The 27,061-nt window shown below is 38.7% G+C and overlaps 1 protein-coding gene across 1 annotated transcript in view; it reads right to left on the bottom strand.

Moving 5' to 3' along the window:
- Window positions 1–14,584, bottom strand: part of MEOX2 (mesenchyme homeobox 2) — a 53,686-nt gene extending 39,102 nt beyond the window's left edge. The window contains exon 1 of the mRNA XM_066196463.1: window positions 13,651–14,584. Within this exon, the coding sequence (XP_066052560.1) occupies window positions 13,651–14,161 (511 nt within the window). The 5' untranslated portion in view covers window positions 14,162–14,584. The remainder of the gene's footprint in view (window positions 1–13,650) is intronic.
- Between the last annotated feature and the right edge of the window lie 12,477 nt (window positions 14,585–27,061).

The raw sequence follows: 27,061 nt of genomic DNA, 5'->3' as shown, positions 1-27,061 counted from the left end.
AATACTTTTCAGCTATGGCAGTTATGCCACATTTCCTGAAGAGGAGCAGCCTCTTGATCCTTTTTAATATCTTTATTAGTCTCCAGTTCAAGAAGTGTGTGTGAGGATGTATTTAACTCTCATTGAAGTCAATGGCTCTTAAGCATATGCTCAATTTTTTTCACAAATCAGGACTTTAATCTGTTCCTTATGCACATTTAGGATTACAGAGAAGTCTTCTGTTTTTGAAGTTGCTGGAAACATCAGCTTGCTGATGAGAGGTTGGGGGAAGGGAGAAGGATTCAATCACTGTCAGAAGTCTGTAACTTTTCTATTTTTTTTTTTTAATTTTGATCAGAAGATCATCTGTCTACCTTTCCAAAAAAAAAAAAAATAAAAAAAAAAAAAGTCTTCTCAAATAGTTAGATTCTTATGTGCTCTGGAAATGTGAGTTACTGACACAACACACTTACAGGTTTTTGTTAGCATCTCCTCCCTCCTCTATAAAGTTGATACAGCTCTTACCCAAAACCCAAAGAGATTTACTCGTAGCAAGGGGAGAAAAGAGTTGAGACAAAAGCTGTAAAACTGTCCCCATTCTACTCTGCAAATGCACCTCAATTCTGGCATCTACTGCTTTTGTCTATTTCAGTCCTGGAATAAAACCCTCTTCACTGAGCCTGAAGGTTGTGCCAAACTGTATGGTGATTTTTTTTTGATATGGAAAGAAGCCCACTGGAGACCAGCCGTAAAGCAGCCAATCTTGTGAGTTGATCCTCTTGTGAATTTATGTCTCCAGAGTTTAGATTTGATATTCTGTAATTTTACCATGCATTCTATCTGCTGATATTACACTGAAAAACTCTAGACATTGAAAATAACTGAAAAATTGCCAAGCCCAAGCATTCAAAAGGTATCACGAGAACTTTGCTTTTCTCTCCCTTCCTGAAGCTTCCTCCTCCTTCCCAAACTGGTTTTAAAACATGTTTAGAAATAAAATAACGCAGTATAACCAAGTGCTACTCCAGTCAAATCACATGGACTATCCAGGCCCCTATCTACTGTTATTTTAGATTTGACATAAATATATGCATACTCACACATACCCAAAATATATGTTCATGTCTATTATATCAGTGAAATGGAACCACATAAAAGTATTTTACTGTTTTCAAAATTCTTCTTACAGAAAACTGGCGTAAAAGAACAATTTGCCAATGCTATTTAAAGAGTTTACAGGCCCCTTCAAAATGAGACTTTACTATCTTTGAACAACATTCCTTCTGCCACAATTACCTAAATTCTTGGAGTTAAAAAGAGTGCATTATAAAAAAGTTTGGGGTTGGTCTTGGTGTTTTTTTCACACATTTGGCTTAGTTTCAAGTACTTCATTTTTACACACAGCTCTGCTCAACACTGGGTACATCACTGTTATTAGATACTAAATATCAGTATTGTCACCTCTGGGTCATGCTTGATTTTTGCTATAGCTGTTTACAGAATCTGCCCTGCGGTACACACCCTTCTGGAGTTAAAAACTTGAGGGAAAAAAGGGCATATGAAGGACCTTTTTTTCATTCCTTTTTTTTTTCTATTTTTTTCTGTTCCCTTCCTGTCTTGCACACTTTTCCTGAAGACCATAAGTCTACACAAGAGCCATGATGGACCTACAGTTACCAAAACAAGTTCACAGTAGAAGAAATCATAGCTTGGTGACAATGGGTAATGACAGAATATTGGTTTTAGATGTTTCTTGCATGTATGTAAGCCCTGCTGAAGACAGAGAAAGGTGTGAATGGAAAAAGGAAGAACATGCTTAAGACAGAACAGAGAAAATGTTGAGGTAGATAAGAAACAGGATCCAAAACACTGACTGAGGCACTGGCAATGCCTTGCAGTGAAATTAGTTTTAACTCCGAGAATATAAGGTGGAACCAGAAGAACGACTCTAGGAAGGAAATTTCAAAAGGATGTGATCGAAAGGTATGATCATTTCATCAGTTTTGGTTTTGGCATGCTTAAAGTAAAAGCCAAGAGAGGGCCAGGGCAGAAAAACAGGATTCAATTTCTGCTAAGTGGTGAAAAAGTTATTTGCAAAACAGTCTGAAAATATGTTGAAGAGAGAGAAGACAAAAAAGCAACTTGCAAAGTCTCACAGCAAAATAAGTTCTTCTAAATCGTAGCTCTCAACCTGGTCAGAAAAAGCAGTAGCCCATGGCCTTGCACTGGGGAAACCAGTGACAAAGTTGTTTTATGCCTGTAAAAGATGCATTGTGCTTACCCTAGGTCTCTTTCGTGAGAATTATTTTCCTACATCTGTGCATTCTTGCCCTGGAAGGAAATGAAATACTGTCTGCTTTTATAAAGACACCGACCTTTACCACGTAACATTTGGCTTTATGGAGAGCAGAGATATATGAGCCATTCATTAAATGACATGGTAGGGAAGGTGCAAAGGCTGACTAGCGAGACCTTCTTTCTTGTGCTTGTTGTGCTACAGGATACACATATTCCCTGGACTTGTTTCAGTTCCAAAACTCACTGAAATACTCTTCCAGAGATACTTAGGGAATATGTGCTCCCCTCCAAATATCTTTTGAACTAGAAAGGCTCCATGTAGGTTTGTATTAATACCTCAGCTAGGAGTAGAACTTCTTGTATTTCCATCTCATTGTAGATTTCAGGCTTGCTTTTTGTAGTAAGACTCTGCTGTTAGGTTAACAAAGTCCTTTTAATTAAGAGGCCAGCAATAATATGTAGCCAGGCTCCACTATATGGGTAACACCAAGCTTTCCCGTTATCTACATAAGAAACCCAACCAAATGTTTCCTGGTTAACATGGATGCATCTTTCAGTTTGTGTGTGAATTAAGATTATCAATTAGCTGTGGAAACATGCTTGAAATACACAAGATAAGCCAGGGCCTCCATAAATAATGTTTTCATGGTGTCTACCCATATGTGGTGGAATCACTAACATTTCTTAGCCACATGGCATGGAGCTGAAGGGATCAACAACAGGGTAGTAACTGACATGCCCGTGCTTAACTTTGTCAACATTATACTGTTAATTCCAGAAGAATTATACACTGTAACCTAAGCTGTGACAGAATTAGAGCAACAGACTGGCATAGCTGTGACTATTGCAGGAGGAAAGGAAATGGCTTTCCCAAGAACTTTGAAGGACTGGCTCATTCTCTAAGTTATATTTCACCAAACATACTTTAAAATAGTTGGACATTTTTAGCCACTGTACTTGAAACACACCACCTCTATCCAAAAGAGTGGTTTTTTGGGTGTCATGTCCAGCAAAGCATTCTCTATATGTTTGCAAACACAAAAACGTGAAATCTCTGATATTTCTCATGCCAGCAGACTGCAAACTCAATTAGCCTTCTGTCTTTGTCTACATTTCAGTTTGGAACCAGTGAAATAAACATAGATTTACAGCTTTGAATATTATTAGATTTCTTCATATTAAAGTAATAAAGATGTTTGCCTCATAAAGTTGTAGCAATGTATTGAAGTGTAAAAGCAAAGGAGTCAAAATGAGTGGAGCAAAAATTAAAACGCAAAACTTAGCCAAACTACAAGAAAGTTCGGCAGAATATTTCTTCATAATATGGAGCAATCAAACTTATTTGCACTCTTGTTTCCAGCTTTCTCTCCCGTGCATGTTCACATCATTTTTTTAAATTTGGAATTTAAGATGTCATATTTAGCACTTTTAATACCAATATATTATTTCATACAAACAAATAATACAGACAGAATTGTCACTCTCTTTATTGACACAGTAAGCTATTAAAAAATCATGTAAATTAAAGTGCTAATAATACCAAAAAAGAGATAATTCTGCAGATTCAAGATGCCCCATGAACAATTGCTAATGAAGCCTTCTATTTTTATCTGAATCATGACTGTTTCATCTTGTGTTGCCTAATAGAATTAACATTACCTTACCTTATTCAGCAGATCACTGCAGTTCTTAAGGTATTGTAGGTTACATCTAATGGAAATCCGATTAAAGTAAAGGGTCATATTTTTTGTTTGGAAATTAAGAGAGTGCTCATTTTGCATGGATTAATGGAAATTGAAAGGCTATATAGTCACACACTTCTTCAGAAACAGACTTGTGTAAAAAAAGAAATAGGGAGAGAGAGAGGGAGGGAGGAGGAGAGGGAGCCAGGAGTGAGACCATTACTGTGTATTGTTCTAATGTCCTCAGGAACTCAAAGACTTAAGACACAGCTGCAGCTTGAGGTCATTGTGGTACTCCCAAAATAAGAATATAGAAACAGGGGAAAAAAAAAAAAGAGCTTAATATTAGTATGTCAATTCTGAGTCAAACAAACCAAACTGCAAAGAACTTGTAACATTCTCAGCTCTTCCTAAGCCCTACATAAGGTGGGTATGAATTGCAGACTTTTACTAAGTTTAAATGCCTAATTCTGAAAATATAATTTTGAAAGGCGCGTATGTGTTTAAGCCCCTATTATGCTGCCACTTTCTTCTGGCAGAAAATACTACTTGGCATTCTAAGCACAGTTTTACAAGAAATCTTTGAGTGTTCAACATCACCGTAGCTGCCCAGGCTTCCATTCACACCATTTTTAGCAATTCAGCGTACCAAAGCCTCGCAAAATATGTTGTCTTTTAGTTTATCAACACATTTCACTTAAATTCTTTTTCCTTCACTAAACCAAACCGATATCTTCACAAATTTAGGAGACATCTAGTCATCTGTTCCTACCATTCTTTTTACAGTAATAAGCACATTTTAGTAAGTAGTTTTTACTTCTCTACATTTTCCATGAAGCCTACAGCGTTCTGGTATTCTCTACCAGATGAGAGAAAATGAAAGGCTTGAAAAGCTATTGAGACCGATGTGCCTGAGGAGACTCACTCACCCTGTCAAAACACTCCCTTTCAAAGAAGCCCGCAGGCACACTCAGGATATATTGTACACATCTAGAATATGCCATTTTGTGCTTGGCAGGTAGAAAAGTTCATTCAACTCTCTTCAGAGCTATATTGTCAGTCCACATATGTCCAACAGATTCTTTTAGTATCTATTTTTGGAAGGACCAAAGTGGGAAACAGTTCTTTCCGCTTGGTAAATTTAAGTGACTAATGCCCTCAATTCACCAAAATGTGTAAACATACACTTAACTTCAGCAGTGTTCATATCAAAGTACTATGACCACTTCAGCTGCGAAGTCCTGGCTCCACTCAATAGCTAGTTTTGACTTCAGCTTCCTGAGATTTCATTCATCTCCCAACATACAAAATTAAATACATGCTACAATCGTCATAAAATCACAGTCTAAGAATTAAAACTCACAATAGTGGCAGAGGATACTGAAGTGCATCTAACACAGTTTATGTAAGGCAGCATTTGTCCAGACTTACTTGCTAAAAATAAGAAACAGCTATTAGAGATCTGAAAGAATGCAGAGGGAAGAAGGACTTTTAAAAGCTTGCAGTAATCTGTTTCAGTTTTAGTTTTTCATACCCTATGTGCTATAAAATAATGTTCAATCAACTAATTTTTCTTTAGTCCAAGAAGCCGCAAAGGAGAGGAAAACAGAAGGAGAGAAAGAAGGAGAGGAGAGAAGAGGAGAGGAGAGGAGAGGAGGAGAGGACAGGACAGGACAGGACAGGACAGGACAGGACAGGACAGGACAGGACAGGACAGGAAGAATGAAAGAGAAAGAGTGAAAGAGCAAGAGTAAGAGAAAGAGAGAGGGAAAAGAGAAAAAAGAGGGAGAGAGGAGGAGAGGAAGAAAGAAAGGAAGAAGGGAAGAGAGAAAGGAAGAGAGAAAGGAAGAGAGAAAGAAGGAGAGAAAGAAAGAGAAAGAGACAGAGAGAAAGAGAAAAAGAGAGAAAAAGAAAGAGAGAGAGAGAGAGAAAGAGAGAGAGAAGGAGAGAACAAAAGAAGGAAAGAACGAAAGAATGAAAGAAAGAAAGAAAGATCACTTGCTTTCCAGTTAGAGTTTCATAATCCACTGGATTTTATTGGTTTAGTAAAACTATTCTCTTCTATCGTAAATTAAAGATTTGACTCATTGCTTTGACACTTGCTTCTTTGGTTTCATCAATTATTTTGTTTCATTTATTAAAGAAAAACAAAAGAAAACATAGAATCAAGTACAATCTGGCTTTCTTTCACATGACCATTAACTTCTAAAGGATTTTTTTTTTTTTTGAGAGAGGTTTGTTCAGCACAGGTAGTTTTCAATACTAAGTTCAGACTGCTTTTTTCCATTGCATTGAGTAAGAAGCTCCAAGGCTTTCAGAATGCACAGCATTCAGTGACTACATCCATCATTAAACAATAAAATATTCAGTAGCAAATTTCCAAATATTATTCCGGATTTCTCTTTTGGCATATAATCATGCGTCTATTTATTAATATGTACAAATTCCAGTAAAGTGACTTATCCCCAAAATTATTTGTAAAAATTTACAATTCCACATAGAAAATCAACTCACATTCTGAATAGGAGATGCTATAGTATCTTCTGTAGGTCAAAAAAAAAAACAAAACACCAAAAAAACCTTTTTCATCTACAGTGAACATTTCATCTTTAATACCACTGCTGTTAACAAGTCAAATTTTGACGACCTACGTAGCCTATTTATAGTGTTTAATAGAAGATTTCAGAAGAAAACTTTCATGTATTACAGTGCAGTGTCTACTACTATATCCCATTATTTTAATGTGGATTTTTTTCACTTTGCATCGTTCATTGAATGTTAGGATGCAATTATGCAACTCTGCAACTCTGCACTAGTGAAGTTACAGATACATGTACAAAATTTGCAGAGTAAAATGAATAACATCATTGTGATTTATACTATTGTCTATTAAATATTATTTTAAATGGATATGGTTTAGGTAAACTTATCAAAGGACATGGACTTTGTAATATGTATTAAATAACAAGGACAACACATACAAGAAAGCCAAGACCAATGGCAGCAGTTTTTAAACAAGAATTCCTTTGCTGCTAGAAGAATTCAAGACAGCGAATAACAAAAAAACTTAAGCACTTCCATGGCTAACTGGTCTATGTCCTTCTCCCAAGCTAAGCTACATTTATAGTAAGAACTCACCACTTAAAATCTGGCCCTAACAAAAATCAGTAGGAGTTTTGTCATCAGTATCTTCCTGGTGAAATTTCCCCTAGCATGTCTGTTTATAAACCATTTATTTCAATAACTTTCTTTTTACTGATTCAAATACTTAAAATATAAGACTAGACTGCGTGTATCCAGCACAATTCCATCAGGCTAGTTTGAATTCAGGTTTTCATTAAACACAATAGAAAAGCATCTACATGCTCATGGAAGACCCCAGACACTCACCGCAGAAGTCAAATGACTTCTGGCTACATATGCAGTCACACAGCTCATGCTGATAAAGAGGATGCAATTGCCCTGCTGAGTAGCAAGAGGAAGGCTTTTTCTCCAGGGTCTTTTTCTGCTGTGCACCATCTTGCTCGTACTCTGCGACTAGCAGTTCTAGAGAAACTGTGATGCAGATCTGTAAGTCTTTAAAGCCTACTAAAAATAAAAGGCATGTACGCAAACACACGCACACAAAGCTTTTAGTTTCATAAAAGTTTACAGTACTTCCTAAATGGAAGGAAAGCACTGGTATGGCCATTATATAAGTTGGGCAAACAGTCATAAAAGGACAGGGCACAGGCTCGAGACAGATCATGGGACTGGGTTCAGTGCCCAGCTGAGCACTGATGTAATGAAGTAGCCTCAAGCACTGTTTATCAAAATTCTCTAACACCACACTATTTCAGTTAGAAACCTTATTAGCGACACATGCAAGTATTTATATTTAAAAAATATGACTTTCCTTTTGCATCCTTTCAAGTTGCATTCTTATGTATATTAGAACAAGGACACAGGGTAGCATAGAAAAAAATAAGGATTGAATCCTGTCCCACCATAACTACGTTTTACTGATGGGTTTAAACTTTGCTCAGTCTAGAAGATGAAACCAGATTTATTTTGCTTCCTGTCCGGAGACTTACAAAACTGCTTGGTAGAGTACATTTCGCTACTGAGGGAAACATGCTACGGCTACTGCCAAGTAACAGTGTCTTAGAAAGCAATAATCCAGTGAGCAATACTAGGGCATCAGCAGACAGAAGCAAAGATAATGTTACCTGCCTTTGAATTTCAAGACACAGAGCTCAATCTTACTCTTTAGGAATGCACATAAGAGCATATCAAGTCATTGCATCACTAAAGAACAAGTATTTCCACACAGCAAACGATATGCAGATTAACAGGCCCAGTTGAAAAACATTTATTAAACAATTTGCATGTCTAAAAATGGCAAAAAGACAAAAAAAAAAAAAGACTCATAATCTGATTACTTATATTAAAAAATACTACAGAAGTCACACTAGATATGTTAGGGCAAATTTTATCCTAGGATGTTAAAACCAGTGTAGTTAAAATTCAATGTGTATGTAAAATGCTCAATTGGCAATTTTCAAACAATCAGGCAATATGAACACTTTATCAATAAACATCTACAAGAATCATAAAGCTTTTTTTTTCACTGCCTTGTAACAGAAGTTTAAAAATCCTAAAAGGTATCCACAACTATGATTTTTTATGAAATTTTTAGTGAAATTTTATCCAGGAATTGCCAGGATGTTTGAATCTTTAATGCCCATGTAAAAGAATCAAGCTCTAATTGTTAAAAAAACCTTGAGCACTTCAGCGGTTTCACTGGAGTCAATGGACTTTCTCACAAAAACATTTGTGATCCCGTGAAGGTCTGGATCGGCCCTCCAAAGTTTCTAAAAGGGTGGGTTGACAAGGACGGGGAGAGGGAGAAGTGTAAATCCTACTGAATCATTTATACAAACAGACAGAAATGCATAACTATAAGCCATACATAGTTCTTTTTCTGTTTGCTTGTCCGTCAACACAAAGTTCTACTTTGGCTAGAAAACATATCAGCAAAATAGTAATTCAAAATTTTAGTATTAGAAAAGTTCCTGATTATATTTCCTGAGAGCAAAAGTGAAATTCTTGCAAGTTCTCATCTATCAAAACAATTCAGCTAGTAGCTCACTAGTCAGCCCATCATTTGATAAGCAATTAATCTTGAAAGTTTTCTCCTAAAAGTATATTATTCATCGGATTTTGAAATTGTTTCATTTATAAAATCTACAGAGTTTTTGTTGTTGTTTTTCTTATGGCTAAGCCATGCTTTTCTATGAGATACCAAACAAATTAACTCTTTCCAGAAAAACTATGCTTTATTATGTATTTTTTCTTGTTTCCGTTTACAACCACACTGAAAAGCACAGACATATTGATGAATCAGTTACACAGTGCTTTTTGACTACAAGCGTGCAGCTCATTTTTCTTACTGACATGTTTTAGAAACCAATCAGAAGTCCTCAAAACTCTTGATTTCACAGTATTTATAATCATTTATCAAAATGACCTGCTTTTTAGAGACCATTTCAAACAAGTACATATGATTTATGATATTTAGATGTGTTTAAAATAAATTCCCTGGAGATATAACTTTTTACTGATTGCATGTTGAGAACAGGTAGGTTATAAAATATTAAAACTCGGGGGGGGAAAGGTATTTTTTTCATGTGATTTGTCAATGAACAAAACCCATCAGAACAGGTATTGAAACACTTGGTCGAACTGTTGAAACAGTGGATTCCTGAAATGCTTCTTCAGAAGCATTTCTAAATGCTACTATTGCAAATACAGTCAAAAATATTAATCATTTTTATTACCTGCTAGCCTTTTCTTGGAAACCTGTGCCACACAGAATGCATTTTCCCATGGCAAAATTTGGTTTCTTTTCTTTTTTTTTTTTAAAGGCTTTTCATGCCTGAGGGAAAGTGTCTAATTACATTAGACTTTAACAGGAATGCAATTCTCTTATATATTTATCTCTTGCAATTAAATGTTTGAATAGCTGCATTGCTAAGAAGAACTCCAACTGTACTCAGCCTCCCCCTGGTCTTTTCAGCACAGTACACATGTTTTTTTCACCATAGCATTTTAGACTCCTGAAGGCTACCAGATTCACTCTTTTTACATATTTTTCAGTAAATCTAGATAGCACTTCCTATATAGGCATCAATTTGCTTTTTTCCTGACTAAAGTCTTAAGAAAACTTGGACCTAAGTAACACAACTTAGGAAATCACAGAAGTAACTTTGCATCTGATGTGTTCTGCATCATCTGAGAATCAAAACCTACTCTATAATAAACAGAAATGAAATGGCCCTGAAACTCAGAGGCAAGTAATGAGAAGAGGAGGCATTAGAAAAATCCAAAATATTCCATATAGAACAACTCCTACCACAAAGCATCAGAGCACTCCAAGAATATGTTTTCTATACACTCAGCATGGTTTTCATCCACACCTCGTTAGCACACAGATAATTCTGACCATTAGAGCACTTTAAAATAAGCGATTTTATTTGTAACCGACCCTAAAATTTAGCATCGTCTCTCTACACATACAGCCTTGACATATGAAGAGCTGAGTTACAAAGGTGAGGATTCAGATGCCATTATTCACTGCAAAACGTTAACAAATAAAGATTTGTATGCATCACTCCTCAATTCACAGACAACTTTACCGACCCACTTCTGGGCCTACGCAGGTTGAAAGGAATGTTCTGCAGATAACAAGAGAGCAACTACAAAACCTGGAGACACTGACAGCTCTAGCAAGCAGGGCTTGATGACTACGTAAGCAGTATTTCCCTGTCCTTTACAATGAGAACAGCTGAAAATTTCACCCTGTTCTGTAGCAGTCTCTTCATTATCTTCAAAGGGAACGTGCCAAACTGCTTAAAACCGGGGTTAGGGCTAAAGAAAACTGTAAGTCAGTTTAAATAACTGTCATGAGAGCACATTTCACCTCGTTTTCTCAATCCCAAATGAAACTGCAACAGATTAGAGGACAATATTTCTATATTGTCCCATTCCCTTGCAATATGTGAATTCCTGGGAAACAGACACAGTCCATCCTACTAAATTCTGCTTGCCCTCTGGATTTTTGTTTATAATTTTAAAATGTTGCACTCCTGTCGTCATAACAAATAAATAAAATGGGGTGTCCCTTCTGGTAAATTTTCAGAGTAGCTGTATGACTAAGAAACAGTTACTTGTTTGGAAGATAAATGATACAAGGAATGATCATGTTTTACATTCTTTAAACTATCCACAAACTCAGCTTTATTATTTTAAACATACAGAAACAAAAGCTAAGTATTGCAAGAAAGGGGTAGCCTAAGGTTAATTCAGCTCTGAAATGCGGAACAGATTCAGTGCTCAAGAAAATGCTGAGCATTCTGTGGCTCTAAGTGATATGCTTAATAAGAGGAAATATATGTGTAAATAAGCAAGAGCATTAATAATTGTCTCAGAATGCTGGCACTGAAACTTAAAGCAGTCTCTCTCTCTTCACCTCTTAGTTATTTACTATTAGAATTGTAACAAATGTCTATTGAAGTAGTTCCAAGTATGATGAAGGCATGGAAGAAATTCTTTCAAGCACAGTCATTTGTTTAAAAAAAAGATTAATGAGAAATAAAGGAGATGATTTTTAATCAAATGAGGAAAATTATGGATGACAAATATAGGAACACAGCAAATTGAAATAATTCTTGCTGCCATATATGAGAATGGCACTAAATATCTAGCACCAGAGTTAAGGTTTAATAAAGGGGTGGGGTTAAATATTCAGTCCAAAACGCAGGCTTTTCCTGAAGAAAAACCAAACATACAGCAGCTATCCAGTTATTGTCAAAAGACATCTATTTTCAGTATGAGAGATTCACAATTGTGTGAACGGTCATATTTTTCTCTTAGCGGAAGGGAGGAGGAAATAGTTACCTGCCTTGATCTCCAGAAAGTCTTAGAAAGTGAGGATCGAAGTACATTGCAAGATAAACGTAACCATGGCTAAAGGCTCGAACTCTTGTCCACTAATCCAGTGGAAGACTCCAGTCACTTCAGAGTAAGATTTAGGACATTCCCCACTGGTGGCTTTTTTTGTTTGCATTGCAGAATGAGATAAACAGAAAGCGGTTCAGATACTTCCCGGACAGTGAAAGGGACCGATTTCCTTTTTTCCTTTAGCTTTAAATAGACCAACAAATACAATAAATCCTTGCATCAGCAGGCATCCAGTTATTTTCACAGTTGTAACAGGCACTGTTCATACACCTCACAAAATCAGATAATTAATTTTCTCATTGAAAGTAAAGAAGACCAAAGGAAAGATTTTACCAGCAGTGTTTGAACTAAATACAGCTTTTAAACTCAAGAAGAGTTTTTAGCAACTATACCGGCTACGTAAAATGAAATTCAGATAAATAAATTCTGAATTACTGTAACTGTAAATGTTTGCTAATGTAATGGACAATGAAGGAAGTGATGGTATTCTTGAGGGTTATTTTTTAAAATCTTCTGTGCTGCTTACACTCTACCAAGCTTACAACATTTTGAGTGGAAAAGGTTATGGTTTCCGTTGTGAACTCCATACATATCTGGAAAAGCCTTTCACTTTCTCTTCCATGAAAACAAATAATTTTCTACCAGCTCTTGAGTTTTCAATCTGTTGAGCCCTCTCTCTTTCAAGTGCCTCCTGCCTGTCTCACTGTAATTTTTGGTGACCCCCCTGGTTCATGTGTGCCCTAAAAGAAGTCCCAACAGTTGTGTTGCCTTCGCCGAGCGGCTTTTGTCAGAGCAGGACTTTGACAGGACTTTGCTATTTTAGAAAGCAAGAGATAATGTCAAGTTTTTTTGCACATTCATTCTGATGATGCCAAATCATAGCTCTGGAATGACTGCAGGTCTGCACATTTTTATGCTTGCTTTTAAGTAAGAATTACTGTGATTTTAAAAGTCAGACTGCTCCTTCCTTTCCTCTATCCCTGCCACCAGCAAACTGAAGTGAAGCAGCTTTCTGAAACTCTCATTCACCCGTTTGCTTCACAGAGTCCACAATTTGCCCCTTCACGCTGAGGATTTGATGCGGGCTCACTCAGATCCTACAGTGTAGCAAGGCATCAGCTCCTCTCCCTAATCCGCGCTTCCAAGGCAGAGCTTCCAAGCGTTGTGCAATCGCCTCGGAGCCGCAGTCAGCTCCACGGCGAAGGGGCGGAGGGGAAAGGAGCGCGCTGGATTCTGAATTTTGAAGCAGAGGTGTCGTATCGGGCAGGGGGGAGGGGGCCGCGGGACCAGATGCTGAAAACCGCATCAAAACTACAAACGTTTCTCTCCTTGGCTGTACGAAACTCTCCCCCACCACCACCTTGATTTCATACTCTATCACGTGCTGATTTTTTTCTTTTTATTTCTCCCCCCGTAGCCTTAATAAAGCTTACATTAGTGATAGAGATCCCGAGAGCGCGTTGGAGGGAAGGAGCAACCCGGCAGCCTGGTGTCAGCCTGCGGCGAGAGCACGGCGGCGGCCGTGGCCGGGCCAGCCGAGCCGAGCCGGGCCGAGCCGAGCCGGGCCAAAGGTGCCGAGCTAAAGGAGCCCAGCCGAGCGGCGGCAGGTCCGCGGGGCCCGACCGCGCCGCTTGCCCCGACACCCGCCGCCCGGGGATCCCGCCCCGCTGGGGAACGCGCGAGCCTTTACCTGAGCTGTCGCTTTTCCTTTTGCCGGACCTCTTCTCTGTTTCCACCGGGGACAGAGCCTGCCTGCCATAGTCCCCTGGCGCACACGCTGCCCCCGTGGGGGTGTTGGTGCCCAGGCTGGAAGAGTTCGAACACAGGACAGGGGGGCTGCTGCCCAGCTCCGGGGGTCCTCCTGAGTCAGGCTGAAGGCAGAGGCTGTGCCTGGCCGCGGCGGGAGGAGACGACATCTGAGGAATGTGCCAGTTCGTCTGCAAAGCCTGGTGCTGCTGTTGCTGGTGATGGTGGTGATGGTGGTGGTGATGGTGATGGTGCCCCCTATGATGTTGGCTGGCAAACATGCCCTCCTCATTGGGGTATCCCGCTATTATGCAAGAGGAAGAAGAAGAAGACAGATCAGGGTAGGACATGTGGTCAGATCTTCCATGCAGGGCAAGAGAAGACTGGGAGAAAGGGTGCAAGCTCTGCGCAGTGGCATGGGGGCTGCGCAGGCAGCCAAAGAGTGTGTGATCCATGGCATGCAAGTCTCAGGTTCCAGGCAGGAGAGTTTAGGAAAGATCCAACTTCACCACCCTTTGTCAACTTTCACTGTAAACAGATCGGGGCTGGGATTTTTTTTTCCAAAACGGCACCGACAGACTCTGCAGCAGGCAGCTGAGCTCAAATAATCCAGGTCTTTTGCCCTAGTGGCCAGTCTCCGCTGCATAAACACTCGGACCTAGATGAGCCGTTCTCAGAGCTGCTCAGATGTCAAGAAGTGGGAGAGGTTGAAGCCAATAGAAGGTGGTCCCAGAGAACTGCTTGAAGGGGGAAACAGCTTCGAGAGGTTATAAATACAGTAGTGTGTAATGTGAGCTGGGGGCTGGCTCAGCAGCACAGCACTGACCACATGCGAACTCCCTCCAAAACGCCAGCACCATCCCCGCGCCGAGCCGCTCCGTCAGCGGGCGGCAGCGCTGCGCGCCCGCGCCCCGGGCGCCCGCGGCCCGACGGGGGGGCGGCTCCGCGGGGGCGCAGCCCGCTCGTCCCTGCCCCCGGGCGGGCCGCGCCTCCCCGCCGCGGTGCCCCGGAGCCCCCCCGCCCCGGGCGGATCGGCGGCGGTGCCCCCCAGCCGCACGGCCCCCGCAGGGCCATCACCTCCCTGTCGGGGCTGACGGGCCGCTCGGGGTCCTGCCACCCCTTCGGGGCAGCGGGCGGGGGAGCGCAATAAAGACGTGAGGCGACATGCGGGGGGTGACTCTGGGGCGGGGGGCGACTCTGGGGCGGGGGTCACCACCGTCCCGTTTCCCCGGGGGTGATGCGCTCTCTCCGGCGCCTCACCTGAGCACCCAGGTGCGAGGGCGCAGGCGGCAGCGTGCGGGGCTGCGCGGGCGGAGGCCGGAGCCGCCCGCCGCGCCGAGGGTCCCGGTACGGGTCATCCTTCCCCCCTTCCCACCGCCCCGGCACTCGACATGAGCCGCGGCGCTGCCCCGGCCGCCCTCAAGAGCCTCCGCTGTGCCCAAGCATCGGCGGCTGGTTCTGCAACGAACCCACCGGCGCCCACCGTGCCAGCAACTCTGGCTGCAGACAGAGACGTTTCCCCTCTTGCCCTCTGCCCCTTCAAAACAAGAAGTCGCATAACGTTTATTTCTTACATCTTCATTTGCTTCGTTGCAAGTGGATTGGGGGGACAACCTGGGCAGTCTAGGCCTGTGGTTTGGGTTTTTTTAATTCCTTTTTAAAATTCTTTTTTAACATGCGTGTAGTGGAATTACAGTAGCCACGAAGGCGGCTCTTAACTGGGTTAAACCAGGATAACGCATCTAGTGATCAATGACCAAAGAGGTGCCCACTGCGCAAAGGTTTTATTCTTCAGCTCTTCCTACTCGGTGTACCTTGCTCCTCCTCCCCCCATACCAAAATTAAAAAGAAAAGGGAAAAAAAAAAAAAAAAGGAAAACCATTTCTCTCAAGTCTAAATTCTTACGTCCATGTGCTAAAGATAAAATGAATTTCAATTGCTAGTGGAAAAAATCAGCAATTGTATGACTTTTGCGAGAGCTAGTTTCTTAAACGGAAATTGAGTCCTATTTTGTGGGAAATTAGTTTTGCAGACTTTCTTTAAAAAAAAAAATCTAAAACTTTTGTTCAGCAGCTGCTCCACTTTTCACTGCAGTTTCAGACTGAGCTGGAACCTGCAGCAGTCTTTCGACGGTAAGATTTCCCCCCTTTTCTGACATCTAACTGTTTTTAATAACTGTCTTTAGATTTAACTGTAACAACGCGGTCTTTACAAAGAGAGCGGCGTCCAAAGCAGAAGTTGCTGCCTCTGTGCACCGTTCAAAACTTGATATTTCTTCAGAATAAAGGAAATATACAGTTACAACACTGATGAAATATTTTGTGCTTTTCATTGTGTTTATCGTTTCAATATGTGTTCTAATATTAGAAGAAAGGAATACAAAGAAATCTCGATGGCTGCACCCCTCTTGAGTTTGGGAACACGCCGGGCTGCCAGCACAGGGGTGCTGCCGTCCCTCACAAACAGACGCTGCCATGAAGCAATAACTGCGAGACGGCGACAGGCGCGGAGCGTCGTGCCCTCGGCGGCCCCGGCGGCGGCGGCCCGAGGGCTGCGGGGGCGGGCGGCCCCAGGTGGGAGCCGGGAGCGCTGGGGCGGCCCCCGCGCATCGCTCCGCACCGCTCCGCTGCCCTCCGCCGCTCTCCAACCTGCTGCTGTCCGCCCGCCCGCCCCGGCCCGGCCCGGCCACGGGGGCGAGTCGCAGCCGGGGGTGCCGGAGGGGCAGGAGTGCCAGCACCCCTCCTTCCAGGGCCGCCGCCGCTGGAGCCCTCACACCGCCACAGCTGGGACAGGGTCGGGGAAGTCCCGAAGCCAAGGCGGTGTAAAAATGCCTTTTCCTAATTCTAGAGGGATGGCCATGCTGGATTTCGCGCACATGACCAAAAAAAAATTAAAAAAAAAATAATAATAGTAATAAAAAAAAAAGTGAGTGAAGCACAATGAAGAAAGAGGGAGAAAGATAAGGTTTCCAAGAGAAATAAGAGACAAGCCAAATAGGACTTTTTAGGGAGAGGTAGGAGAGGCTCTTAAAGGTGAAGAAGAGGAAGAAAAAGAAGAATGCAATAGCAAAGCCATAATGGCACAGCTCCGTGTTTCTCAATAGCTTCTTATCCAAATCTGACTATTCAGGAATGTGCTTCCCTGGGCTTCTGAGTTCCCAAATAAATCCACAAGTCCTACGACAAGTGTTCTTACTACTTCTTTAAAAATCAGTTTTAAGCACGCGTAAACTGGAAATGCAATTCACTGCAGAGCTTTATGCTTTCATTTTAAACTATATAAGGAGAATGCAAATGTAGAAAACTAATGTTAAGGCAAATAAACAGCTTTAAACACATTCTGAAATGATTCAGAAAGTTTCCGTGACGTTACCAAATACCTATGGCTATATGATAGCATCCTTTGTAAAAAAAAAAAATATATATATATATATATATATATATATATATATATATATATATATATAACTTTTTAGTTATAGCTTCAGTACAAATCTTCTCAGTAATAACAGAATAATTACTGTAAAAATTGTAAGAAGTTGCTACCTCTCAATATTAATGATTGAATTCTTGTTCACATTGTACCTTTTCAGAATGTGTGTTTAACCTACATGTGGTACAAAAGCATAACTTAAATCAATGCCAGCAAGTTTGCCCAAAGCTTATAAACATCAAGTGAAAAAAAATAGAATGTTTTAAATATGTGAAAACAGTAAACTGTTTAACTCATAAAAACATCTGGAGCCAACACAGTTTGGAACATCCTTTATATTTTCATGTATGGGCTACTATTTGCATTCACTTTGTGTTTCTTGGTTTTGCTGGTGGGTCGCTTTTGGTTTTTTACCTTACCATTTATGAGGAAGGAGATAATGTGAAATTGACCTGAATGCACAGTGCACAGTTCCTCCTCTTCAGGACTTCTGTATTCTTTCTGATTTTTTTATCTTGGAGGCTGAAAGAACCACCTTCCTGAATATTTATCAGAATGTAAGTAGGATTCTTGTCAGTTCTTTCTAGTGTGTGGTTGGCATATTTGCAATATGCGTATTACAGTAAAATCAGATAGATAAGTCATACTTGGGGACCACCATTTGAGTGATATAAATTGTCATAACTTTGCTGAAGTCAGCGAAAAGATGGCAATTTACACCATTTAAGAATATTTTCTTGACTGTCAAAGGGAAAGCTTACAAATATGAATTCAGTTTCTTCCAGCCAAAGTTTTTATTGTACTCAAGAGCCTACCAAAGCAAGAGGACAAAGTTTTATTCTACTGTAATTATGATCAGTTCGTATTTTTCCATGGCAAGTTGGTCAATGCAGGCATCATTTAACCTTAGAGTCAATCCAGATTCACAACAGATGTATATTTATTTTCAGCCTTTTCTTTTTTTCCCTATTTTTTGCCAGTTTAACTCCCACTGAAGCAATATAATTCGTTTCTCTTGGTACCTGTGCTGCAATATAAACCCACAGATACAGGCAGTAATAAAGCCTGGGGATTATGCATCATTTCAGAAATGCTTGAATGCCTTAACTGAAAATCCTAGCACAGAAAATGAATACTTGTTCACTGACTAGTCAAAAATACTGAATCCCTGACTAGTTAAAATTGACAATAATCACATTTACCATTCTAAACATATGGTATGCCAGTATCTTTACAGTATTTTGTCATAAAAACTTTTTTTTTCTCTGAGAAATTGCACTACCACAGTGTGTACCACATCATTTTAACATTGCATTTCTGTGGTGTACTTCTATTTCACTCTCTATAGCTCTTACATGTGCCATGGTTTAACACTTATCAGACACAATTTTTGCTTTAAATACAACTACTCGAGCTGTAAAAAACTTTTAAGCCTGAATTCATATTTTCAGCTACTTCTCCCAAATACATATGGCTTCTGTTCTTATTTTCATGATCTCCAAGCATTACAAATTTTAAAGTTATGCCAGCAATTTAGTATATTACAGAAAAGCTGTGCTGAGCCATGAGGCCCTCACTGAAAATGATTTACAAGTTTGCATTACATCATTAGAAGTTATTTGAATTGCCAGCCCACTGCAACTGGTAAAATATCTTATGCTTCCTATTTAATTTAAATAAACTGATGAAATATTAAAATTCTGAATGTACTTGAGGCTTCACACCTGAACTATGATGTTTCAGGAATGCTTTTAGAATTTGGGAAACTATGCATTTCACATGCTATGGGAAACTTGCATTTCACATTAGATACTCAAAAAATCCCAGAAGTATTATTCAAAACTTTGGGGTGTGGTTTTTTTAAATAGATAATTTTTTTGCAAACTGAACCCTCTTGCACAATACTGTTTGTCTCCCAATCTTCATGTTGCATTGCAATTTAACATTTTTTTAAAAATTCTTTTTAGTATTATCTCCACTTAAGAATACTTGAACTAGAAAACAGCTATGACTAGCTTTGTAGGGCTTTAAGAATACATATCTTTCATTTGTATTTAGAAATGTACTCAAAATGCACATGCAGGCAAGTCAATAATGCCTGAAAAATATGTTTTCCATTTTGTTGTCTCCAGATCTTGACAATTACATGCTACACTCAGTCCATTTTCCTCATAAAATTACTAATCACAGAGGGGAAAAAAGGCTTGTATTTTACACTTTAATCATTTCATTGTTTGATGCAATTCACATTGTGGATTTTGATCTGTACATGTATTTAAAAGACATTTCACTGGAGTCCCCATTGAAAATGCAGATACTGTTGTGCAAGGAGGAAAGGTGAAGGGTATTTTTATAATTCTGTGTTTTTAATAATGCTTGCATCTAACTGTGCTGCAAAATTAATATTGTGCTGATTATACTCTGAGTCTGAGTCACCCAGACTAAAAATACAGATGCTTGAAAACTCTGTGCATCAGAAGATTTAGGCTATGACTTACACCCATTGAGCGGGTAAATAAACAGTATGCTTACAGTAAAAAGACCGAAATAGAGACAAAAACATACCACTATGTGAAATATTTATTGTCTCCTGGCTGACATTTCCAAGCCCTTGCAGGACCAGCAGCAGGGGGCATATTTCTTAATTCTGCCTCCATCACTGGGAGAGTGATAAGTCACTAATTTTTGTTATCTCTTTTATATGTTAATGAGTATAATACTACTATAGTATGTGTTTGTAGTAGTTCCTAATTTTCTTTGCTCTGGAGGGAGAAAAAGACACACAGACGTGTATCTATGCAGCAAGAATAAACAATTACAAAATCTCTAGGTTTTAATAGTTGCTAGGATTATGTTATTTACTTTGCAGGTGTGTTTGCTATGATTTATAGTGTGATGAGCTCTAGACTTGGAACAGAAACCCCTCACTAGCTAGTATTCAGAACAGAAAGATATTCACTGCCCCACGGAGCTCAGGGTCTATTCATTTTGCCAGTTTCACATGGGAGTAATCCTGGTTTTTTAAGGAGTCGTATTTGTCTTCATGGTGATTTGCTTGACTAGAAATATTTTCAGGATTGCAACATTAATTAATAATAGATGTAGGAAGCAAAAACCTAAAAATTGCTAATGCGTAGTGGCATCATGCACCCCAAAATCGAGTATCAGATAATGCTAAAAAAAGATACTTGATAGGAGAAATTGAATACAAAATAATATTTGTTTGGAATTACTATTTTAGACTGAACTGAGGGCGTTTTTAGATGCAGATATTCTGTCTTGCGAAAGAATGAGAAAAAATTTTCAAAAAATGAAAAAGCAAGCTAGACTTCTCTAAAAATATATATGCCAAGAAGTGTTTAACTTGCAGATAAAGTCTCAAAGATTCAGGAAACTATTGTAAGGCATTAGTGACACTGAAAAAACATCGGTATGTTCTTAAATGTTGTGAAGAAACACGCGGGTGACATAACTTGAGAATGACACCTTCCAAAGCCATGTTTGCATAAACTTATTTTTTATTTTATTTCCCTAAACTAGAATGCAGCTCTACTGATGAGCTGTGAATATATGATACTACTTGTTGAAATAAACCTTTCCAAGATATTTGTATTTGTCATGCTTTATTAAGCATTCTGCTTGCATGTCCTCTGATACAATGTGATAGATTTCAGGATGGTCCAATAAAGTATTCCAGTAAGGGACCATCTGAGGCACTTTCACATCAACTAACTTTACATATTGGACTCTGGTGCTCTGAATCACTTTAAGTAGTCACTTTCTTCTCTTCTTTGATGCATTTTCATATATTTCATTTAAATTAGGTGCCCATAATAAAAGTGTGAAGTCTATTTATTAGTATGCTTTTTTTCTTCAAATGAAAAATGTCTAGCACTGTGGGCTTAGTGAAGGTCAGCTGTAAAAAGAGGTGTATTATTTGGCATACTTTTCAGCTGACTGAGACACATGCAATGTACAGCACGTGGGGACAGTCTGGATTTGTGTAATTCCCTCATAGGTAATTTGTCCATGAACTTTAAGCATTTTTACATTTGAGCTGTAGAACGTATCACTTAGGGATTTAGATTTTATTTAATAATCCAAGTATATTTCAATACAAGATGGTAAACTAAAAATATTTTCCGTTCAACTGTTTCAAAAAAAGCCATGTGCAAAAGAACACAACAAAACGAAATTAACTCATAACATATGCAACTCTTACTTGTTCAAGAGCGGTATATGCCCCTAAATGCAGACTGCAGCATCTGGAGGCATAGCATGTCTCTAATGGAAGAGAAAGGCACGAGACATGTCAGCTTCTTGGCTGTGCTACACAAAAAATCGTGCCTTTTCCTTCTCCATACCCAATGCAACTCCGATTAAAACTAATAAAACATACACTGTCCAGGTAAACTGCCTTTGAAGCATTTTGCTTTTCTTTGTCTCACTAATTGTGAACAATAGGTTTAAGCTGAGATAGATATTTATTGTATGAAAGAAAAAGCCTCTTACATAAACCTCCTTTGCTTGAAACGCTGAAATTTGAATCAAAACTAATATCCCACAGTCTGAATCCTGTGTTCTTAGTGCATCCAAGTCTACACATTCCCATTTGTAGAACTACGTTTTGCTGTTACTAAGATGACTTGAAGTGCCTCTTTATTATTACTGCATTTTACCCCAGTAGTATTAGAGATAATATATTCCTCATATACTCTTACTAGTGTGATCAGCTTGGTAGAGACTCTGAAAACATTTTAAAGAAACAATTCACCCTTTAACTGTTTTACAACAAGAACTGTCTTCATACTTGACTTTGAGGAAGTGCTGACTCTTTTCTTTTCCCCAACGACCTCACAGGATCAACTTCATTGTTAGACTGTAATAGCAATTTTAAAAGGTGCAGGGAAACTTAGATACTATTCCATGTGATTGCAAAAAAAAAAAAATATTCAAACAATCAACACTACTGAAAATTGTGTTTTGAAACAAGCCTGGTGGACAAAATATTTTACTAACGCATTTTAAATTTTTTATTGTACTAAAATTTTTATTGCACTAAAAACTGTTACAGAAGTTGAGATGTCTAATTTTAAACGCTCTTTCCATCTTATTTTTATCAGCTAATTTCTATTATATTCTTAGCAAGCAAGGGGGAAGGTATGTCTGTCTACTGTAGTTACTCTCGTTTGCCGAAAATACCAGTAGAAACTGCAAAACTGTATTGTTAAAAGGTACTAAACTTGAAAATCCCATCATGAACAGCATGCTGGATGTTTAAATACACATATATGCATGCTGAAAGAGGGTGTTCAGCTATGCAAAAGTACAAGCTTACCTCCAGGCTCAAACTCCTACTGTATGATTAAAACAAATTAGGTTAGTGCCCATTGTCTTAGCTACATTATATTGAAATAGAAGCCTCACATTAAATCAAATGGAGGAGCAGAAAAAAGTCTTTGCACAGATTACCAGAGAAAGTTCTGACTTTGCTTCCTAGAAGAAAAAAATGTTTGGGAATGTATCTAATCTAACACACCCTATAAAACTGTACAGTAGTCCCTAGTACAACAGTGAGCTACACGGAAGACAGTCACATCCCAGAGCAAAATTCCAAGATTCCTGTGGTCCGAAACTGCCTGTTTAATTTCTAGATTATGAAGCTATGTATCCATTCTGGTAAGTCGGTAGATAGATTTCTCTTACACATGTACACTAATTTCATTACTTATGACCCCCTGCAGCTGTGGTAATGAAGCTTTTTTAAAAACATACCTTTACTTGATGATGAGAATATTTGGATCTAAAAATAAGGCATATATTTAATTTCTAATATGGAAAGCATGGCGTGTATCCAGAGGTCCTGGCAATAAGTTTATACTATACAATTTGTAGTCAATCAGACTTTCTCAAATGAAGTTCCATAAATAAGAACATGCATTGGTCGTTTGTTTTCTTTTCTGCTTTTATTTTTTTTTTTAAGTTTCCTTTATTGGTATCATAATAGTATGACCCAAATATAAGGAAAAAAACCATATCGTGTTAAACACAGGAATACGCTTTCACAGTCGTTTATTGTGCATAGCTAGTAAACATTTCCTGGCAAACAATTTAGAGAGTCCATAAATTCTACCCTAACGCTACTTCCGTAGCTAGATGCAGTGCACCATACACCAGGGTATTAGCTCAGTCTCTCTCATCCGGAATGGGTGGATTGGAATTGAAAAATCCCCACCCCCCCATTATAGCACCATATGTCTCGAAAGTCTATCCTCTCTCAGGGCAAACGGCTCCTCTCAGATCCGCCTGATGGATCACGACTGAAACGCTGCTGTCCCTCGCTATTTAATCCAACAGCATTTCTGAAGTAGCTATCGGGAGAGCACAACGAGCCAAGCATCCCTTTGGCATTAGTGGCAGTTCCCCACGCAGAGAATATCAAGGATATGGAATAGCAGAGGGAAAATCTACCACGCCATGCCAATTTGTATGGAAAATTTGATCCTCAAGCTAGAGGCAGGAAAAAGAAGAAAGCTTCTCATTTCAGCAAACTGAGCAGTGCTTATGACTCCCAGGTTCTTTATGTAGCTAGTTAACCAGTGTCAGTAGACCAGCTTTGCAGCATCTTCAGAGGAACTGATTCAATAAGAATTTCAAACAACTTTCTCTAAATGTCTTATTGAGGTGTTTATAGATTGAGGGATTACTCAGGGAATAGTTTATCCATAAAGATTTTTTGGTGGATTAGGTTTCTGCTCAATAATTTTCAGGTATCTTTCTGTGTGTACATCTATTTATAACAGGAAAAAAACAAACCTTTAAATAACACTCAAACGTTTGAAAGGATTTGTATGAGGTGATCACGCTAAGATGAAGCTCGTATCATTATCTGAGAAGACTAAGCAGACGTATTTCCACCAGTTTATGTACTTTGTATAGGTATACATTAATATCATTCATGTTACAGGTATTATTTCCAGATTATTTTGGGTTGAAAACAAAGACGTAGCAAAAATCTGGACTCCTTCCAAGTTTCCAAGATCATCTCAAAAGCTCAAAGGAATTCAGTCACTCTGTTGAAGTCCTGCTTTGTGATTTTTAATGTCACAGAAGATAGTGTTAAAATCTCTCCCCTGTACACATTGATTCAGAATCTGAGGAAGGATAGTGTGAAAACAAAGGGCAGAAAGGTTTTATTTCACTAGGCATGCAAATTTCTTTGGTTTTTAGCTCCTTGGTTTTAAAATCCTCTTTCATTTATTCCAATTGAATGGAACCACTATTTAACAAATAGCTCTCTTCTTGATCAACTGCTTCATATATTTTTGATACTCCATGCAAACTCCTTTAGGGTATTATTTTGTGAACAAACAAAAATTTTGGAATAAAAAGTATGATGTGTTTTTGGAGCTTTAGAAACTAATTAAAATTACCAAGACTTCAAGGCTCTAGAATTTTAAACTTTTTCATGTGTTCTTTGCCCTGTGTTCAACAGTACACATTGCACAATTGTCCCTCATTGTCTGGCCACTCATCTTTACAACCTCCCTGTACTTCCTCATTTTAGCTCTGAGGCACTGAGTTCAGCCTCGAGTCCTTCAGGAGTACTCTGAAGAGAAGCAGTTTGTGGTCTGCAATTTGCTCAACTTATTGTCTGGTGATAAAGCCCCTAATTCCTTTCCTGGACCAGGACCTCTGCCAGCTTCCTTTCATTGTGCATATGGGCAAACAGAGCTAGAAGAAAGATAACGCTGAGCTTGTTCAGCAGAACTCCAGCAATCATTTTCTCTTTTATGTTTTCAATGAATCTTATTGCTGGCTAAAGCTGCCAGAAAAAGACAAGTCTGATCAGAAAGAGCATGAGCAGAGAAAGTACAGTTTCCCTCAAGGACTATTCTGTACTGGTGGCAGGGTGTATTAGCCCCCAGGCCCAGTCAGCCCTGGCCTCCCCCAAATCAGTATGAATGTACCCTAATAACCCTTTTTGTATAAATTCTTGTCTGATTGGTACAATACGCTGATTTCTGATATTTAATATTACACTCATGCATGGTTGTATGGACTTTTTCTTCACTTTCCTCACCGTAAAGAATCCCAGTAACAAATGAAATTCATGTGTTTTATGTACATTAAGTAGTAGGAAATAAATCTGTGTAGAAAATGTAGCTAGTTCCTGTGTTTGCAGAGACTCGCTGGATTTATTGCATTGAAGCCAAATCTATTGTTAATCCATTTAATACCGATTTTATTCTCCAAATATGTTTGGTGTTTCCTTTCTGAACTGACATATTGTGACTGAAAAAGTCAGTATTTTACATTCTTAAGGTACTGGCAAAAAAATTGCTGAGAACAGGTAATATATTGTTTTCTTGCTGATAAAATATGTAAAATCTCACCAAATAAGTTTAGATGGTGACTAGTTGAATTATAAGTAATATTTTAATAGGCTTTCTGTAGAGATCTTTGCCCTTTTGTGTAGGTGCTGTGCACTGAACAGGATAGCTTTCCATCGAAAGAGGCAAGAAAAAGGGCCAAAGAAATTATATCAGGTATTTATAAGGCAGCTATACTTAAAATTAGTAATGTCTACTGTAGACATTCAGTTCAGGTCTGTCATTAAGAATAGTGTGCTTGCGACACAAATAGAAATGCAGTATTTCTTTTTTAAAAAATTTTCTGCAGAATCACGTAGAAAGAATTAGGAGATGCATTCCCCGAAAGCATTCTTATTTAATATCATTTATAATAGGTTTCACCCTCTTTAAGAATGGAATTAAATCAGGGTGAGGTAATTGGGTGTTATGGTCCAGTTAATGAACTTTCACATGAGGCTAGTGGCAAGTTAAATCATTATAATATGGAACAGAGTTTTATGAAGAAAACTACTGGAAGTCTAACAGTGAGCACTGCTGACTTCAAAGGGCCTGGAACCTCAGACCTGATTTCCAGAATTTTATAATTTATTGTAATTGTAGCTGAATTTTCAGTATGTTTTGTATTTCTGCTTAAAGCATTGAAGTGAGCAATCTGCATAAGTTACTGTAAATAAACCGAGGCTATGAGAGAACACTGTGACTCCAAGTTAACACTTTACTCCTAACAAGAAAACCCAAATGGCTTCTGTGCGTTAAATCTTTCACACCTCTCAGTAACTGTGTCAAAATTTTTAAAACCACGCTTTACTTTGAAGCAATGATCCAAATTGTAGTTGAATCAGGCTGACATTTTATATCTCACGTTATACCCCTCATTTTAAGGATTCTCGTTGCTGTCAAAATTAAATAAAAATTCAAAAATCTGGGTTTCTTTCATACCAGCCATGAAGCATCTTAAGAAGGAAAAATGCTTATGAGGTATGGAATAGTATTAACAAAAATTGGAAACCTCAGAGTGTCCATTACAAAATACTAGCTACATTAAACAAATCAAAAATGACGATTTCTCTAATTGCATCCAGAGGAATTCTCTACTAGATCCCAGTCCAGTGACAGAAGAAACAGAACAAAAATTAATTGCTTACGTGCACATAGCTAAAACATGATTATATTTGTCATGAGAAAATTAATTAAAATCTCATATTTAAAATTGTTGATATAAGACAATCAGCTTTTACAAATTTGACAGTGAGTATGAAACAGTTATTTGAAGAAAGTCTTAAAGGAAATACTTGACTGACAATTTCATTTTGCTAAACCCATCGTAAAGGATATGTCATAAAGAGTCACACTGAAGGAAAAACCTCCTACTCTTTTGTTGAAAATAATAAAATGACATTGTATTTGAATGCAGCTACTAAAAGAAACCCTCAAAAACAAAAGGGAGGTGCAGAGGAAATGTAGCAATTGACATAAATTAGAAGCTGGGAATTATAAGGCATTTTAAGTCAAATATTGCAGAGAGAAAGCAGAGATAAGGACAATATG

The sequence above is a fragment of the Chamaea fasciata genome, unplaced genomic scaffold, assembly GCF_029207755.1.
Source record: "Chamaea fasciata isolate MVZ Bird 193981 ecotype frontalis unplaced genomic scaffold, bChaFas1.0.hap1 SCAF_1, whole genome shotgun sequence".
Classification (NCBI taxonomy): Eukaryota; Metazoa; Chordata; class Aves; order Passeriformes; family Sylviidae; genus Chamaea; species Chamaea fasciata.
Note: the sequence above shows the minus strand (reverse complement) of the source record. Positions and strands in the feature narration are given on the sequence as shown.